Source organism: Leptonychotes weddellii, chromosome 8, assembly GCF_054177405.1.
Source record: "Leptonychotes weddellii isolate Sample4059 chromosome 8, ASM5417740v2, whole genome shotgun sequence".
Classification (NCBI taxonomy): Eukaryota; Metazoa; Chordata; class Mammalia; order Carnivora; family Phocidae; genus Leptonychotes; species Leptonychotes weddellii.
This window is the reverse complement of record NC_138376.1, coordinates 115999291-116018484: the sequence shown is the minus strand read 5'-3', so window position 1 is coordinate 116018484 and position 19194 is coordinate 115999291. Positions and strand designations below refer to the sequence as shown.

At 46.2% G+C, this 19194-nt stretch overlaps 1 protein-coding gene and 1 long non-coding RNA gene across 3 annotated transcripts in view; one reads left to right on the top strand and one right to left on the bottom strand.

The window, feature by feature from the left end:
* Positions 1-12986, bottom strand: part of PPP1R14C (protein phosphatase 1 regulatory inhibitor subunit 14C) — an 81790-nt gene extending 68804 nt beyond the window's left edge. Inside the window, exon 1 of the mRNA XM_081829150.1 lies at positions 12491-12986. Coding sequence (XP_081685276.1) covers positions 12491-12802 — 312 coding nt within the window. The 5' untranslated portion in view covers positions 12803-12986. The remainder of the gene's footprint in view (positions 1-12490) is intronic.
* A 431-nt stretch (positions 12987-13417) lies between these two features.
* Positions 13418-18630, top strand: LOC115941738 (uncharacterized). Of its 2 annotated transcripts, XR_004076466.2 has the most exons (4): positions 13418-14188; positions 14272-14539; positions 17636-17794; positions 18188-18630. It is a non-coding gene; the product is annotated as an uncharacterized LOC115941738 (long non-coding RNA). The 2 variants fall into 2 exon arrangements; XR_004076465.2 differs by having other exon boundaries at positions 13419-14539.
* The last annotated feature ends 564 nt before the right edge of the window (positions 18631-19194 follow it).

The window sequence follows — 19194 nt, the reverse complement described above, 5'->3', positions numbered from 1 at the left end:
TTGTGATTTTGTAAAGTGGGGCCAGAGGGAAAAAGACAGCCTGAATTCCTTGAGAAGGCTGGTCCACGCCACGCCCACCAGACCTGCTCAGAGCCCCCGCCTCACACCTGCAGAGGTGGGGTGGGCCAGTGGCTTCATCATAATGGCTGACTTGAGAATCTACACTTCACTAAATGTTTTATACATTCTCTGTATCTCATTCTTCGCCCTCCTTCACTGTCTTAAACTGCTTTATGCGAGGCAATTTACAGTAAGGTGTCAATGATGAACAGACCAGTTCCTCATTTTCTTCTTCTTTAGAGCAATGAGTTAACTCAAACTTGGGGTATTTCACATATAAAACGCAGCCCACTCTCCCTCTCTGAAGTTTAACATGCGAATATCCTAGAGGTTTGAGAAACGACTGGCAGCTAAACACTTCTAAAGTCTCAGGCTAGTTTAGATGATGTCCTATTTACCTGAACACACACGTTTTTCATTTAAACATCCATCCATATAAACTGCTTCTGGCAGAAGATTACTGAAGGCTGAGCCATCTGGGGTTTGATGAAGAAATGGAATATTCTAGCTTAACAAAAGGCACTTGTCTACCAGAGATAGTACATGTTATTTTTTTTCAGTTGTAATATTTGTAGGCTCTTTTCATTATGGCAAGCATAGTCATGTTTTAGCACCAAATCAATGACTCATTTTCTCTTGACTTGTCAGAGAGCTGCCACACCAACAGAAGAAAAACCAGTTGACCACTTAGCACTGTTATGTTGAGTACTGGCTCATAAGAGCTAAACAGAAAAATCATCTTTACCAATCTGAAAGCTCAACACCTTGCCTATTGGGCTTGAAACAGGTTTGATTCTTTTAACATTTGCAGAAATGAACGGAGCATCTACATCTGTTATACTACTGACATATAAAATATAAAAGATATTAACAGATGATTCAGCAAGCAGCTCAGGACAAAAATATCCTTTAGCAGAAGCAAAAGAAGTTGTTAAGGCATTTGTACGTTTTATTTAGAAGCATCATTTCTTTACTTCTATCATGTGACAGGAACAGCTGATGCTTTCAAACAGGTAGGATAAAATACCCACTCTGCAACCAATGTTTTATTTAAAGTGAGTTTCTAACTTTTCACCTCAAAACTCCATCTGTGTGGACAGCTAGAGAGTGTAAGGGCTCCAATATTAACTGGTCATGCAGACTTGACAATCCAAGAAATAAGTAGTACACTTCCTAGGATATATACTTGAGTACTGATGGATTTGAATTTTTCTAAAGAAATCATTGAATCCTGTTGATGGTTCATCTAATAAATGGCAAACATAGAATGGAAACCTGTAAACTGTTCAACTAAGATGAAGCATATTTGAAAATCTATCAAATAACTAAGCAGAGGAGCTTTGCCCGGTGTATGGGGCAAACATTCTAGAATAGTTGGAAATGACCAGGGTGAGGGAGGTGACCCACATGGTCACTGTTTCCAAGTGTGAGTCTTCCTCTTTTTCCTGTTGGCAATTTAAACTCAGGGATGGAACTAAGCCTCTCTCAGCCTCAGTTCCGTTGTTTTAACTTTTTTTTTTAAGATTTAATTTATTTATTTGAAAGAGAGAGAGAGAGAGAGCACAAGGGGGAGGAGGGGCAGAGGGACAAACAGACTCCCCTCCGAGCACGAGGGTGGAGGCGGGGCTCGATCCCAGGACCTTGAGATCATGACCTGAGCCCACCCAGGTGCCCTTAAGCCTCAGTTCTGTTGTTTTAAAAATGAGGTAGCTACTGGGGCACGTGGGTGGCTCAGTCAGTTAGGCGTCTGACTCTTGATTTTGGCTCAGGTCATAATCTCAGGATTGTAGAATTGAGTCTGCACTCGGAGGGGAGTTTGCTTGAGGTTCTCTCCCTCTGCCCCTCCCCTCCGTATGCATGCTCTCTCTCTCTCTCTCTCTCTTTCAAATAAATAAATCTTTTTTGAAAATGAGGTAACTACTTCTATCACAGAGTCTTTGTGTGAATTGAATGGGATTATCTGTTGGTGCTTTATGGATTCTATCATCATACAAAATAAACAAATATTATTAAGAGCAAAAAATACTGCTTTCCACTTCCGACCAGAAGTGTCCATGAAAAATCTTAATTTATTTTTTCTATCATGTCATGCTCATTCTAAAACGAACTATAAAATGACATTCTAGGAAGAAATTCCCCAGTGAAAATGAATTTGTTTATACAGATTTATTCAGCCTCTTATTTAGGCTACTTTGTACCCTTCACCTTTTAAAAATTTTATTTCCTAAAGCTGCTACTATTCTCCCTCTCAGATGCTCATTTTTTATCTCAACACAAGTTAAAAATAAATACCACTATTAGTCAATTATGAGTTGCCAAGGTAAAGGACAAATAATAGGAACAGGAAAAGCCCCCCAACAGACAATATTATAAGTTACACATTAAAAATTTTTAAGTCAAATACACCAGCTCTTCTTAAAGGTTAACCCAATTAAATTTTTCTTTAAAAGGCAGGTAGGGTACCTATGATGTCTGCAGCGTCAAGATTTCAAATTTAACTTAGAAGTCAATAGTAGGAAGTGCTGGAGGAGGGAAAGAGGGTGTTTTTAAAAGGCTTCTCAATCTGATTCTTCCTATCCAAGCCACGTCACACAAGAGATCATGCCAAGGGAAGGATGGATACACTCTCACTTTAGCTACTGGAATTAGCTCTGCAATTAGATGATCCTTTGGTGAACTAGCCTAATGCTTGTCTCAGGTTTGCCTTAAGAGAGAAAGACACTTCAATAACCGCTTTAAGTATCACCCTCTCTTTAATAAATCCCATTTTCTGCAGTGTAGGGCACCTTTATCATAGAAGCTCTAAAAGGTAGAGCTTAAAAACCCTAGACCAGCCCCATTTTTTCAGGTAAGGAAAGAAAACCTGAAAACAGAAGTCTATCATGAATATGACTTGCCAAGGTCATCAAGCTTATTAAGCAGCAGCCCAAGGTCCTTCGCATAACATCCTGGGAACAATGGACATGCTTTGATTCCATAGATTTCACAGATGCCAACAAGGACCCGGAGCCCACAAATAAGATATCCTGTCCTGGTTCATTGATTCCTGAAGTTCGGCTGGCTAGTAAGAGATTACTTTCTCTTACTTAAAACCTTACTTCCTACTAAAATGAAAGATAATTAAAGTGTGTTTAGTCATTTACACTATAAAGTGAACGAATTTATCATATCCTTCCCTGAAAACAGGCTTTGAGTAAAGGGAGAAGCACAGAGCCACTATGCAGTAAATAAACGTACTGGATACACTAAGACAGCTGGGAACAGGACATAGTCTCTGCCCGCAAAGGGCTTTCAGTCATATGGACACCTCCATTCTCTTGTAACAGAAAGGGTTCCTTTCTTGTTCTTTTCCTCTTACCCAATTTTCAAGGATGAAGGCTTCCTATTCCCCTTTCCGCATCTTTGCAAATATCTGTTGGAACGAATGAATGAGTCAATACTCCCAAGTTACTTCCTGCCCTAAGGATTCTTCAAAAAAGGAAAAGCCCTTCTTTGATCATTTTTTCCTCAACCATAAAGTCATGTGTTAGAGACGAATCTGCACTCTGGTCTCTTCTTTTTTCTAAGGTTTTACACCGTGAAACAGATTTCCCGAGCACCAGTCCTGACTCAGAAAAACCTGGTTAGACTTTACTGACCCAAACTTTGAAGGAGAGGCAGGAATCTTGGCTCACATTCCCTGTTCTATTAAGACTTGTGTGAGCCCGTTGCTCTGAATCTTATCTGCTGATGGAAAAGCACTCACCCCTTCTTCGCCCAGCAAGCACAGCTACTCTCAGAGAAATGAACAATGACTGTGCAAATAAAATAGGATTCTTGTACATACTGAAAAATTAAAATTAGAGAGAAGAATGGCAGTAACCTGTGATTACTTCCTTGGAAGACTCTCATCCCCCTACCTCTGTGTTTTATTCCTTTGCCACTTCCTTTCCATTCACAGGTTCAAAGGACAGCACAGATATAATTCACAAGCAGGGGAGAGAACCGAAACTTTGAGTCAACAATGAAAAAGTAGACTTATAACCCAGGCAGAGCCGAATTACATTAGTGCAGTTAATTTGGGGTTTGTCTTTCTGAAATGCACAGTTCCAGAAGATGGTCTGGAGGGCCAGTTTCGGTCACACTCACTTGGCGGCCAGGTGCTGGACACCTCAGGGCACCCAGGTGTGTGAGAGACACTGGGGCTGCAGGGGCCACAAGACCCTGCCCTCACGAAGCTGCAAGACAGGATTACACGAAGTGTTCCAAGAAAGGGGTGAGTAAGCACAAGCCAGCGGAGGCCTGTCAGCCAGCCCGCCAGGGAGGACGTGTCAGAGAAGCTTCCTAGAGGAGATACCCCAAGGGTGAGCCTGAAGAACAGGAAACAGGTGGACAAGTAAGGTAGGAGAGGTAAGGAGAGATGGTCTGGCAGAGAGAGAAGCAAGCTTGAAGGGGTCCTGTCTGCCCTGCATTCAGGGGTGGGGGACAGGGGCAAGAGATGAGGCTACAGAGGCGGGCAGGGTAAGCCCCTGAGCCCTGGCTGCAGCCTAAGGTCTCATGCTTTGTCAGGAAGGCCGTGGGAAATAACAGGATCCAGCCTGGATTTCAGAAAACACTTTGAATCACCACAGTGAGGGGCAGTTGGAGGGGAGGGCTCAGAGGGGGAGGTCCCAGCCCAGGAACCTGAGACAGGTGTCTGCTCCTGACTCTGCCATTGAGAGGGACGTGGCCTCTGACCGGGGCCTGTTGCTCAGGCTCCCCGCACCTCAGTTTCTTGCAGAGTCACTGCAAGGTTGGGGTATGCAGTAGGAACTCAGTAAATCGAGCTGTGGGGCAGCACTGCAGCTATGTGCCTCTGGGGTCAGCATGACCTGAGACGGGGACAGGTCACGGCTTCTCTGGTCGCGGTTTCTTCCGCTACAAAATGAAGAAATGAAGAGAACATCACCACCCCCCCCCTCCTAAAGTTATCGTAAAGTTTGACTGTGGGAGACAAAACGTACAAGTCCCCTGGCCCTCTGCGGGGAGCTGTATTAGCGGACAAGCAGGGGGCTGCTGCTGGCGGCCATACCAGGGCTCGGGGCAGTAGTAACTGCAGAGAACTGAGATGGAAGCATCCGTCGGTGAGAAATGTTAAAGGTGTCGCATGAATGCGGTGGCAGCGAGAAGTCAAGGCACCGGGTTGCAGAGCTGTAAGGAGCGAGTGTCGACAAGACTCTGAGGCTGCCGGGTGTGATGTGGAGGTCAGAGGCAAGAGAGAGGATGCCTGCAGTATCTGTGGCTGGGACATCCGTGGATCGCAGCAGCTGCCATTCACTCACGAGGGAAGGGAGGAAGAGGAGGAGGTCTGCAGAGGAAGGTAAACTCCATTTGCAGGCCAGTTACCCACGAGGCTCCCATGGAGCGTCTAAGTGGAGTTATCCATTTCAAAACTCTCTGAATATGTCTGGTCCTCAGAAAACAGATCTGGGCTAAAAATACAGATTGAAGAGTTGTCAGCATATGGCCAGCAACTGAAGCCACGGGAATATTCGTATCACCCAGAAGGAGCGTGCGAGAGCGGGGAAAAAAAAAAAACAACAACACAGAAGGCAGAGCAGGGGCCCAAAGACAGACCCTGTGCAACATCAGATCAAAGAGATGGGCAGAGAAAGAAAACCCAGAAGGGGGGCTGGAAGAGTAGCTAGAGAAGCGTGGGAGACCTGGAGGGGCTGCCTCAGAAGCCAAAGGCTTCCCCGGGGGAGTGGCCAAGGGCGTCTAACGCGGCAGGAGGGCCAAGGCAAATAAAGCCTCACACAGTCCCCCTGGATTGAGAAACAGCAAGGTCCTCGGGGCAGCTGTGGTGGATAAACAGTGTCTGGAGAAAGATCAAGAAAAGTAGATAGTAAGAGTGGCAACCAGAGGGGATCCAGGACTGGGGAAGGGAAGCATTTTTCGTGGCCGGTGATGGTTGCTGTTTCTAGCAGGGAGCCCGGCTGCCAACCCATCCAAGGCAGGAGGACGATGAAGGGAAGAGGCCCCCGGACGGGCGGCCGCACTGGCTGGCGCAGGAGGAGGCCGAGGAACTGGGCTGCAGGGAAGGAAAGAGCATGGAAGATTTGCCTTGAAAAGACGGAGGACGGTTTGAAATTCAAGCCATGAAATAGCCAAGTACGGCCTGGGAAGACTAGGGAGTAAACCGCAAAATGAGATAGTGCGCAAGGTGCACGCACCACATGGGAAAAAACAATGCAGACCTTGCTCTTCCCTCATCTGGAAAGAGAGACTCCTCCGAAGAGGGTTGTCAATGAGGCAAGGTGCAGCCAGGTGCAGCCAGGTGCAGCCAGGTCGTTTCAGAGCTGGGAGAAAAGCACAAGACCCTGGAAGCAAAAGCATGAGTCCGAGGCGAGAATGCAGGCAGAACTAGTATGTCAGGGGCACAGCAGAAGCAGAGGAAAAGAGGGTGGGCGGGAGACACCGGGAACATCAGATTCTCAAAAGAATTCTCTCGATCTAAGCTGAAAAATCAATGCACTGCAACCACGATTTGTAAACACCTGTTTGGAGCAGATAAGCCAATGAAGGTAAGTGTACTTTTCAACAACGCTGAAATAAAACAGTAATAATGCAAAAGTGGGATATGGATTACTGTAACAAAACCATAAATCTGTTTTTTTTTTTTCCCTAGCTGTGACTCTAATAAAGAAACGCCACCAACTCACTCAGTGCTAAAATATGGCTTCTGATGACTGACTCTTTTTCATTCATTCAAATAAATGCCTAATGGTTGAAGAACTGTGCTCTCCCACAGTAGGACATACACAAAGAAAATTCACGCAGATTGAAGTCTAATTTCTCCATACATACATGAAAATCCACAGGAACTTCCAGAATAAGGAAGATTCTAGAAGAAAGGGGAATGATATAGAGACGATTTGCCCACGTTCAAGTTCAAACACATACCGATATCCCTGACCTCAAAGTATCCACTCATCTCCTCCAAATTCTACCACCGAATAGATGCAAATGCCTTGTTTTCTCTTCCTTCCTGTCCTCTGCCCACATCACAGAGAATCAGCAGTAGTTAGTGGCTGGTTGTGGTTCAAGGTACAACAGTGACTGTACCTACTGGGTTCCAGATGCTACGTTCCACGTCTTTCCCATCCGGTTCTCACGACAACCCTGCAAAGAGGCCAGGGTGATCCCCTTAAATATAGCGGAAGGTGAGGCTCAGAGAGGTTACGGAAATTGCCTACACTCTCACGACTACTGAATGCTGGGGCCACGAGGTGACTTCAGGTTCTTCTAGCCACGGAACACTTACTCTCTTAACCACCGCCTCCACCCCAAATTTCCCTAACTACTGTTCCAAAGGGAAACGTGTGAAGCACTTTTCTTCCCTTGGCAATTGAGAATTCTTTTATTCGTAGACTTCTAACACGTTTAATTTATTCCTTAATATTTTACAGATTGAGTTTATGGAGGTTTAAAAAAAAAAAAAAGCAGTTCTTTTAAAAAGCCTATTCATTCTCCAATACCCAAACACATGGAGATTCACCAAATGATCCACAAACCAAGTTCTAAGCAATAGCTTCTACCTTCTGGCTCAGGTACTAAGAAAGCAGCAAAACAGGGAAATGTGATGTTGTTAGAGTGGGAATCTATATACAAAACAAGGACCTGAACTTAAAGCTAGAAGCTTGATCCAGGTATAAGAACAGCTTCCCGGTGGTGGTATTTCCCCCTACAGGCATGATCAGCCAACTCAGAGGCTCCAACAGCCACTTCTGGGGAGTACACAACACACACAAGTTCACGGAAGGTGCCTGGAGCTGTCCTGCCTCGAGAAGCAGTCGGTGCAAGGGGCTGCATCACAATTCCTGGACATGGCCCTGCGCTGCCACATTTCAGCTGTGGGCCCTGGGGCAACTTTCTGGCATCTCCATGACTCACTTTCTATACTGACAAATTGAGAATATCAGAAATTGTTACTAGGACTATACGAATCATACCTGATGCACAGAGATCATTTAATAAACACCAGGTAATTCTATCACATATGTTTAGGCTTTTCCCTTTCTGGAGGAGAATTTTTTAAGATTTATTTATTTATTCTAGAGAGACAGAGAGGGGGGAAGGGCAGAGGGAGAGAGAGAATCTCAAACAGACTCCCCGCTGAGCATGGAGCCCAACTCGGGGCTTGATCTCGCAACCCTGAGATCATGACCTGAACTGAAATCAAGAGTCAAATGCTTAACTGACTGAGCCACTGAGGTGCTGCTGGAGGAGTATTTTTAAAACTGCATGCCACTGTCCAAAAATGTTATGGAATCTATATATTTTTTAATTAATTAATTAATTAAACAAAGAGAGAGAATCTTAAGCAGGCTCCACGCCCTGTCTGCACTGGGCCAGATGTGGGGCTCACTCTCACAACCCTGAGATCATGACCTGAGCCAAAATCAAGAGTCGGACACTTAACTGACTGAGCCACCCAGGGCCCCCTGAAATCAATTTAGAGGGTCACAACCAGCAATTCTGGAAAAGGAAATAGAACATTGTATTTAAACATTAATAAAGTCATATTTTACACTACCCTTGTCATTTTTTTCTCTAGCATACATGGTAATATTAAGTGGTGCTTTGTGAATCCATGTGTCTTTCATACATCCATGTGTCCGTGTGTCAGGCAGCAATCTAAAGGGTATTTCTCCCTAGTGTCACCATCAAAACAAATCAAACTGCAAAACTGGAAGTACAGATGTTATCTTGATACTAGGCAAGATGAGAAAAAATGATATGACTTATCCAGTAAGCCATCTTGCAATACTTGTCAAAGGAGACTCGATGCCAGATTTCAAACGCTCTTAAAAACTGTCTGGGTCTGGATGAGATATGAAAATGTCTCAAAACAGAAATTCTTAAATGAGGATACAGATCCATCCTAACAGTTCCATTATAACCAAATCCTTAGCTGAAAATTTAACTATCTGTACAAGAAGATGAAATGGAAAATAACTATAACTAAGCATTTTAGAATTTATAAAAAACACTTATCTCTATATCCAAAAGGCTGTTTGATGTGGCGTGCAGCAATACTGCCCTTAGACTGGGTAAGAAGGGCCATGGTCCTGGGCCCTAATCCTCCCACACCCATCTTCCTGCAGAGCTCCTAGGACCAACTGGACCCACCTACCTGGAACCGCTGTCCCTCTGTCTGGTTTTAGGCTCTGCTGCAGATCCCCAGAGTTTCCTGATCCAATACCAAGCCATTTCCAGTGCATGAACAGGCTCCTCCCGGATCTGTCCTCCCAAGGGGGCCTTTGCCACTGGTCTGAGCCAAAGGTATGATGAAGGGTAGACAGAGTAGACAGAGATTGGGTATGCGAGCAGACACAAAGCTCTTCACCAGGTGAGACTGTACTGTGGGTGGGAAGAAAAGAAAGCAGGCGCGAGGCCAGGGGATTCTCCAGCTGCATTCCAGCTGTGAGCTCTGGGAAGTCTGAGAATTCAAAATTCAAACCTAGCCTTCCACGCCACTATGGAGATATCATTGTCAAGGGAGGTAGACAGAATAAATTTTATATCATGCTCATTACAAATGCATTATTTTTAAATATTCAGATCTATGCTCTGAGGGCCTCCATCTGTTCTCTTGCATGGGCCCCTGCAAACTTAAGAGGCAGGGCCCGGTGATTAGCATGTGGGCTCAGAGCCACACGGCCGCGGTTCATACTCCCATCCCCATGCCCTGCCCTTCACCAGCTCTTCGAGCTTGGGAAAGCCTCTTACTCTGGGTCTCAGTTTCTTCATCTGTAAAACAGACAACAGCACCCTCTTCATAGGGCTGTTGTAAAGACTAAATCAATTAGTCCATATAAAGTGCCGAGAACAGCACCTAATAAGCACTCCACAGATGCTGTCTTCAGGTTATTCTCCATACAAAATTGACTGGCCACTGCAAACTTCAAGACAAGACCACAGCCAGGAAGTTATTCTGTGTATTTCTTCTTTCCCACTCCTAATTTTAAATATCATGCTCTATGCCTCTCCAAAAGATCACTATTTTCTATTCCGAAAAGGACAAGTCATCCAACTGCTGACTGGCCTGATATAAGTTCTTCTGAAATTAAATATGTGTTCATCATCTCCCCCAATTTGGCAGAAAGCTCAGCCCCCCGGCCAGTTTGAAGTCTGGCAAATTCGCTTTCTGTGTCAATTGCATGCAGTAAAAATTTGACAACATTACCAATTTTAAGTGTAAAAGGAACATTCCCCACCCTCTATATTCATGAGATTCAGAGCAATTAGTCCTTCTCGGTTAAGAAAGCAGGGGCTGACATACTTGAAGACATCAGCAAGGAAAGGCTACAGACCAGAGAAGCTAAGCTAAAAATAGAGCCCCACCGGTGGAGAAATAGATGGAAGGCAACAATTCTTTATATGCCTATTTATGAGTCCACATGCTTTTTGTCATTAAAGGAAGATGGTCATCAGCTTGGTAATTACAAACTGCCAACAACCTTCTCAATGACCAATATTCCTTAAACCTAAAATGACAGAGCAAACAACTTAAAGAGAAACACTTGCCACATTGTAATGACATGCTGGCAGCATAAAGCCCTCTCTCAAATCTCCAGTTTGCTGTATGCCAGAAGGTCTAAAATAGGAGAAGAGATGTACCAGGAAAAGATTCAAGGTGATGTTTACCCTTTAAAATATGTATCTAACCTACATGTTCAATACAGTGAACATCCAATCCACCATTTTTCCCCAATCATTCTGAAGAATGTTTAAATTTTTTGATTTGCCAACCTGCTGAGGGGCCAGAACTCTCTAGTTTCCCCAACTACACCTACTTAGCCTCCCATAAAAGGAGCACTGCTAAAGCACTCTTAATTTCAACAGTAGTTTTTCTATTAAATCTTCTCCAAATCCAAAATGGAGTATAAAGGTCAGTATGAAATAAATGAAAATTAATTGGATGCTACAGAGGCAAGACTGAGCACATCCATCCACCCAACAGTAATCCCATCTAAATCAAATACAGTGTTTCTTGAAAGAGTTTTGCCAACTTCCTACAAAAAAAAAAAAAAAAAGAAAGAAAGAAAGAAAGAAATCCCAGAAACACTTCCTATGTTGGCCGGTTTTTATTTATGCAATTAAAATGGCTTTTCGTAAGAGCCAGGCTGGGGAAACAATATATTTTTACAAGCCTATTAGTCATATAGTCAAGCTTCATTATATTCTAATCATTCATCAGTAGTCCCTAATGAGGATGCTGTTGCCTCCTACCATGAGAATGTTAAGGAAAGGATGTGTTCACAATAGGCCATAAAATGTGTGAAAAACAGAATACCCCAAACCAGGAGAAAAGCCAATGAGTTCATCTGGCTTTCATTTTTGCTGAACAGCGCTAACAGCTGTATGGACACAAACCTGCTTTAACTTAGAAGCCGAATCCTTAATTATTAATCCCCTCCATTCTCCCACCCTTCCCAAACTCCACGCCCTTAAGAGAAGTACAATACTTCATTCAGAATCGCTGTTATTAAAGACTCTCATGGGGAATCATTTTGGCTTCAGTCATTTTTCTAGCAGACGTTTGTTACAGTTTATTCCAAATATTTCTCCTAACATCAAGCATCTACGCGTCCGTCGGACTTGTGTATGAACCTTGGCCCCTGAACCGTGGGAAGTCACAGGGGTCGCCGCGGAGGGGAAGCTGGCGGATTCCGGGCATCCCGCACACCACCCGCAGAGCTACCGTCCTTCCACCCAGGCACCCTTCCAGGTTGCCAAAGGCTCTCACCCTGCGCCCATCAACGGGAGTAACCGAGCTCGACCAGGGCGAGGGGAAAAAAGCTGCTTCAACAAAGCCCAACGTGTAAAGCTTGGGTAAATGCAAGGATGAATTATGGGGACGCGCGTCGGGGCTCGCTGCAAAAGGGAAAGCGTTCATCTCCTGATTTTGATGTAGAATTTCAGGAACCGAGGGGTCCTCTGGGATCCCCAGAACCTCTCCTCTCCGTTAAGCAGCTTTCAGGTCCCTTCCCTGCTCCCCCTCCACAGAAATCGGGATTGCCAGGATCTCAGCAGTGAGTACTGTTCTTGTTGGGTTAGGCGCAGCTGGGGTGAGCCCTTCTGAGGGTAGCTGCAGCTGGAGCCTAGAGGCGCCCCGGGCTCCGAGAAAAGCAAGGTGCTTAGCAAAACCCAACGCTCCCCACTGCCAACAAGGGGGCCCGCAGCTCTGCGGGCACCCGGCATCTGGACCCAGGCAGGGGCGTCCCAACTGTGGCGCCCCGGCGCCAGAGGGCACCCCGGAGAGAGAACGCCCTGCGCCTCGCTCCCAGCGCTGGGTCCCCAGGAGACAGGGCGGTGCGCACCCGAGAGCTGGAGCCCTGGAGAATTCCGGTGTGGGCACAGTGGGGCGAGGGAGGCCCCCGACCCTCCCGGCCCCGCACTCAGGTACCTCGCAGCCGTACAGCTGACCCAGCTGCTCCACGATCCACTCCTCCAGCACCAGCCGCTTCCGAAGCTCCTTGCGATCGTATTTCACTGTCACTTTTCCCTGCTGGTGGCGCCGCTGCTGCTGCTGCTGCTGCTGAACCTGCCCCGCCGCGGCCGCCGTGGCCACGGGCGCCGAGTCCTCCCGGGAGGAGCCTGAGCCACTGCTCGAGCCCGGGCTGCCGCCGGCGCCGCCCCGGGGACTCTGGAAGAAAACCCGCGCGCCGCCGCCGCCGGCCCCACCGGCCGCCTCGCTGCTGCCCGTCGCCACCGACATGTCCCCGCGCGCGCCAGAGCCCAAGTGCGGCCCGGAGGAGGGGCGGGCGGAGCGCGCCGGGCGCCGCTAGCACCTCCGGCCCGGCAGCGGCATGCGAGGGGCTCGGCCGCACCTGCTCCGCGCGCCGCGCACGCCCGGCAGCCCGGCTCGTGGGGAGGTCGGGAGGAGCCTCGGCGACACGGAGGAGGACGGGCGGGGGAGGGCGGGAAGAGGGAGGGGCGGGGACGGCGGCCTTAAAGACGCCGCCGAGGACCCTCTAGGTCCTGCCGGGGGAGGCGGGTCTGGCGCCTCGCGGGCACAGGGCCCGGGGCGTGGGAGTTGCGCGCGGAGGCGGGAATGTGTGCGCGTGGGTACGCGCGGCCGCTGTGCGTAGACACCGGAGAGGACCGGCTTGGGTCTGGTGCCAGAGATGGTCCTCCGCGCGGGTGACCGTGGCCTCTCCTCCCGGAGCCGCGGGATTGCGCCTTTCGCCCCCAGCAGTGCCGAAGCGCACGAAACCCGCAGCCTCCAGCGGCCTGGGCGCCCCCCCTCCGCTCCCCGGCGCTGCCCCGGGGGGCAGGGGACCGCCCGGAGAGGGACGCCGGGAGGGACCGCGTCGCAGGTTCCTCTTGAAGGTTTTCTTTGCCCTCCCGCCTCTTCGGATGGCGGGGAAGCGTCTCTCTCCCTCCTGTCCCCACCCTCCAGCTCCAAACACATTCCTATTCATGCCACTTCCTCTCTTAGATTGTGAGAAAAATTGACGAGGCGATGTTTGTGCAATCAGACAATCAAAGCGCCTGAGAAATTCTCTTCAGACCAGTTTTTCTCTCCTTACAAAGTGTCTGTTTATTCGCAGGCAGAGCATTCATATATCTTTGTATCTAAAGGGCTGCAGGCTTGATCCATCGCTTGGCTAAGAGGCTGGGGACACCCAGACAGCAAACATTTCTCTAAAGGAGTCAGTGCTGTTTACTGGGCTTACATTTCTAGTATTGCATTCCCTGGCTAGTCAGCTTTCCTCTCTCTCAATACCACTGCCAAGCTACCTCTTTTTACTGGGGAAAGCAATTGCACTAATTCTACTCTACAAACATCAGGCAGCCAAGTAGAGTTACAAATGAATGAGCTTATTATAAAGGTTTAGGGCAAAGAGATGGGGAGGGAAATTATAAACAGAGAACTGCATGTGGATGTGTGTAAAATTATAGGGAGACGCTACTATACGTCTCTTGTACCTAACATTACATTTCTGTTCAGGCAACCGAAAGAAACCACAAAGATGCTTCAACACATTAAGTGGCTTTTGTGAACTTCTTGAAAAAGCTGGTGAGGTTTACCAGCAGCTACTCAAAAAAGTTTCTCAGAAGGAAAGTAGATAAAGTTGATTTCTTCTGAACATTTTCTAAGGTATCCCTGTGTGGGGTTTTAGACCAACAGCTGTAAAGGGAAATAAAAGAAGTAACCAACAACTTTCTCCCTGGCTTTTCCAGCTCTGCAATCAACCAGTGTGCAGGTCTGCTCTACCCAGATTTATGATCAGCTTTGTTCCGTCCCTTTGAGGTTTTCACCAAGAGCCTGAGAAGGGATTTTCCCAAGGAGTTCCATACCTGAAGCTCATCATCAGGGCAAGCCCTGAAGAGTGAAAGTAAAGGATCTAGTGGGGGATTGTGTGAAATGGGATGGCTGGAGTCATCACAATTAGAGGGGGGTCAAGGCTGAAACCTCTCTACCCCATGGAAGAGGCCAACTGTCCTCAAGGTAGGTTCCCCACCCAACTTTTCACAGACAAAGGACATAGAACTACCATGATTGGCCCCTAGAGATTGATGACTGTTTTCCACATCACCGCCACCCTCAAACTGCCTGGGGCATCAGAGGTTGTTCTAAACCCTGAACACGTAGCCAAGAGGGTGAGTACCTCTGTTGGCCAGGAGGAAGAGGATGGAAGGAGGTGGTGATCAATGCCAGAATAAGCTTGCCTGTCTCCAGATATCTGGCACTGGTCCAAGTTAGCTAGCCCCAACTTTAACCAACAGAACCAACCAGGAGAATTTCAGTCAAAACAAAAACAGCTAAAATTATAGTTAATGAAGGAGAAACTACATAAAATGTCTCCCTCATTCTGGCACTAGGACCTGGCTCTACCAATATTTTGAAAAATTGTGCCTCTGATCCAGGAGTATGGCAAAGAGTGGAAAATTCCAACCAATTCCAACTCCTTTGAGTCTTTGGACAATGAATTCAGTCATTCAAGAACAACTTCAAAGAGTTTATAAAAATTCACTAAGTTCTTTCTGAGAAATTCTTGTGTCAATTTTTTTTTTCACTGTGTAGGATCCTTTTTTCCTTTGTGCTTAAAACTCAGCTTTCACTTACAACTTCAAAAATGACAGGTAATAAGAGACATTCAAGAAGAAACTTAGGGTTTTAAGCATCTTCACTTATGAAAAAATAGCCAGTGAGGAGTCCATCTCTTTCCTCACATACCTTGACCTTCGTTGCCCAAATGAGTCACCTTGACTTACAATTAGGAGTTGAACTAACATGAAAGTTCCTCTTCCTGTAAATCCATTTGCTCCACCCAGGACATGATGTACACTTGAAGGGAACTCCCCACCACACAGACACACACAGACACACACACACTTTAATTCCATGTTTCAAAATATTTGGGAATAAGGGGATTATTCTCAGGCCAGACACATATACATACACACACACACACACACACACTTAATTCCATGTTTCAAAATATTTGGGAATGAGGGGTTTATTCTCACGCCAGAGACCCTTTACATAGATGACTAAATTGAGCAAAACCAGCAATATTTCTCATCTTCGAGACTATACGTTTTTGTTCAAGGCAAACACTTTCATTTCTAACCCATTTAGACAAGATTCTTCACATGCTGGTTAATCAAAAACAATGAATGGTTTTTAGTGACTTGAATGGTCTGAGAATTTTCTAGAACACAAGAGATGAGCTTTTACCTTAAGGCAATTACTCACTGCTGTGAAAGCAACCTAAGGAAGATTCGCCAATATCCTTTCTTCATAGCTTTGCATTTTCTTAAATTGCTCTCTGGTTTGGAGAAAGTTTATTTTAGGAATTATATATAGTTCCTTCATCTCTGAAAACTATCTCTATGCCCACCGTTTGTTAAATAAGGTGCCTTTATCAGGGGTCCCAGCTTTCTTCACCACCCCCCCAGGGAAACAAAGATTAAATACAAATATTTATACTCAGATGCAAATTTCCTTACTCCTTACAGACTAGATGTCACAATAATTATGCAACACCTGGTAATCCACCTGGAGGCTGTGATAATGGCAGTCCCCATGGCCCACAAACCTGAACAGAAAATTCTTATCTTGACTAGTAAATGTCAGTGATAAGGTGCCTACATCCAAATTCCCTCAAACATGTGGTAAAGCCAAGAGACAAATCAAAAGTAATTTCAAGTCTGGTTTTCATCATGAAAGTAGAAGAAATTTGATCTGTCCCATTGGATTCTATCAGTTACCCACGGCATTTTCTGTTTTCAGAATACAGTCCATTAGTTCATTATTCCTTATGCAGTGATAGCACTAATGTTGATAACCTATCAATGTCATTTTTCTTTTGGCTACCATTTCATCCTCTTTTTCTTTTCCTCCTCCTAACTGGGATTTTGATTGCATTGTGCATTACAATTTGGAATCATAATCCCAAAATAAACTTAGCCATTACTCATATAAATAACCAGAACATCAGCGGTCATTGTCACCGTTCTAAAATTTTGTCTTCACAATTGCCAGAAATTCTTACTCGTCTGTTCAGAGAGGATGGGGGTAGGCGGTGGGAATCCATAGTTTCACTTCATCCCTTCTAACAGAGGCTAAATGTCCCGCACCTTCCTATAAGCCTAGCTTGTGAAGATTTTGTCTTTCTGTAACACTAGGGCCAAATTTGTCTCTGGAGGAACCCGTTATCCCCCGTCTGGCCAGCAGCTTCTTGCCCTCCCCATTTCATTGCCAAACATTTTGGAAGGGCTGCCCATCCCCACCCCCCGCCCCATGTCTGTCTTCCCTGGTCACCATTCAGTTCCCCCCACAGTAGAGCGGCCACCACTGGACTGAAGGCACCAACCAATGTCACCAGGGAACTCCATGTTGCTCAATTCAATGTGAGCCTTCCAGGTCTTACCTCACTTGACCTCTTGCCACATTTGACAATCTTGAACCTCTCCTTGCTTTTCGGACTCTCTCCTCTCTTGGCTCCCATGCCAACACCCTCCTGGTTTCCCTCCCACCTCTTTGTCCAGGTCTTCTGAGCTCCTTTTCCAGTATCCTTGCCTTAAAGGTAAATGGTTCCCCAGATTCTACCCTCTTCTCTTTGCTCATTCACACTCTTTCCAGGGGATTTTGTCTCCTGCTAAAGCTTCCATTTTGACAACTTGCCATCTACCTGCCACCAACTCCCCAAATCATGAGCTAGAGCAGGTTTCTGGGCCAAGCTTCAGGTCTGCAGGAATACCACATTTAGTGCCAATGCACTATGCACATATGTGTAGAGTTAAAGTACACAGACGAACGCCTGTATCAGTTCATTAGAGAAGAAGATACAGCAGTCCCCCCTTCTCCACAGGGGATACATTCTCACCTGAAACCGTAGATCATACCAACACCTATATTTACTATGTTTTTTTCTATACACACATACTTATGATTAAGTTTAATTTATAAATTGGGCATAGTAAGAGATTAGCAACAATAACTAATAATGAAATAGGACAATCATAACAATGTACTATAAAAAAAGTTGTGTGAATGTGGCATCTCTGTCTCAAAATACCTTATTTGTCCTGCACGCAGCCTTCTTGTGATGATTCAAGATGATAAAATGCCTGCGTGATGAGATGACACGAGGGGAATGACGTAGCATTCATTCGGCGGCTCTTGACCTTCTGACATGTCAGAAGGAGGCTCGTCCACTTCTGGAGCACAGTTGACCATGGGTAACTGAAACCACAGGTAAGGGGGGGCTATAGTCGTACAGTGAGTATGGTTTTGGCCGTGGACCGCACAGTAAAAAGTGCTCTAGCTCAGCATTTTCCAAACATTCAATAAGAAGTACATTTATGTCATGACCCAAACATATATCCACACACATAACTTGCGCATATTACATGTAATACACCCCCTACACGTCCTATTCTCTTCCGTTGCATTATTTGGAAGGAATGCTGGTTACAAGTGACGAAACAGATTTCCCAACCCACTGAAGGGTTGCAGCCCAGAGCTGGGAAAGCACTGCTGTCAGCCAAAGCTGTCCCTACGAGAATAGATCCTGGCTCTCCTTAGCCTTCATGGCACACTCGGGGCTGGTTATTTATTCCCCTGGCACTCTCTTTCTGTCATTATTAGGTTATCAAGTGTTCTGGTAAACAACTTTGGCCCAAAATGGCGGACCTCGGGCATGTGTGTGATCCTCTTGAAGATGCCACGAAAGAACTAAAGAGGAAAAATATTCTGGACATAAAGATATACCTTTTGCTGGACCTCCATGCTCCTCCCTCAGGGAATGGTGAAGGGCCTCGAGGGTAAAGATCAGAGAGGACACCAGGGATTGGTAGAGTGTCCAGTTTGCCGACAAGTATGTTGTGGTGGTTACCAGCCTAAGCCCTGCAGCCCAGCTGCCTGGGTTGAATCTGGCCTCTGCGACATAGGCGCTGTGTGACCTTGGCAAGTGTCTTCACCTCTCTGTGCCTTCTCATGTCTCCATCTAGAGAACAATCAGCAGTGCTTGTCTAACAGGTTGTTCTGAGGGAAAATGAGTCACTGGAAATAAAGCACCTAAAACAGTAAAATAGTGCCCGCTGTTGTGTGTGAACATAACATGCCATAAACATGGCGGAGGGGACTGACTCACTGTTGTTCCAACAATGTCCCCAGGAAATTATGGCCACAGGCACATCTTCACTTCAGGGATGTGAAGCAAGCAGTGGGAAATCATCTCCATAGGCATCCTGTTGCCACCAACCCTAGAGCGTGATTCAGTTATTGTCCCCATTGGCAAAGCCAAATAAAGGAAGGTAAGCATGTATCTCCAACTGCTTACTCAGTTGGGACCTGCACCTGGATGTCTTGTAGTCATCCCCAAATTAACAAATTCAAACCAAAGCACCATCTTCCAAGCTGAACCTGCTTCACTTCCAGTTTGCCTTCTGGCAGGACTGTGTAACACCATTCACTTCTTGTTACACTTAGAAATTCTTGGTCTTATCCACTGTGTCTAATCCATCAATAAGCAAACCCTAATGATCCCATGCTTGTCTGGGTCTTATCTGCCCTCTCCTCTCCTCTCTGTCCACACACTCTCATCTGGGTTTCTTCTGTGGTCTCCTCGCTTGCCTCCACACCCTGCCTTCCAC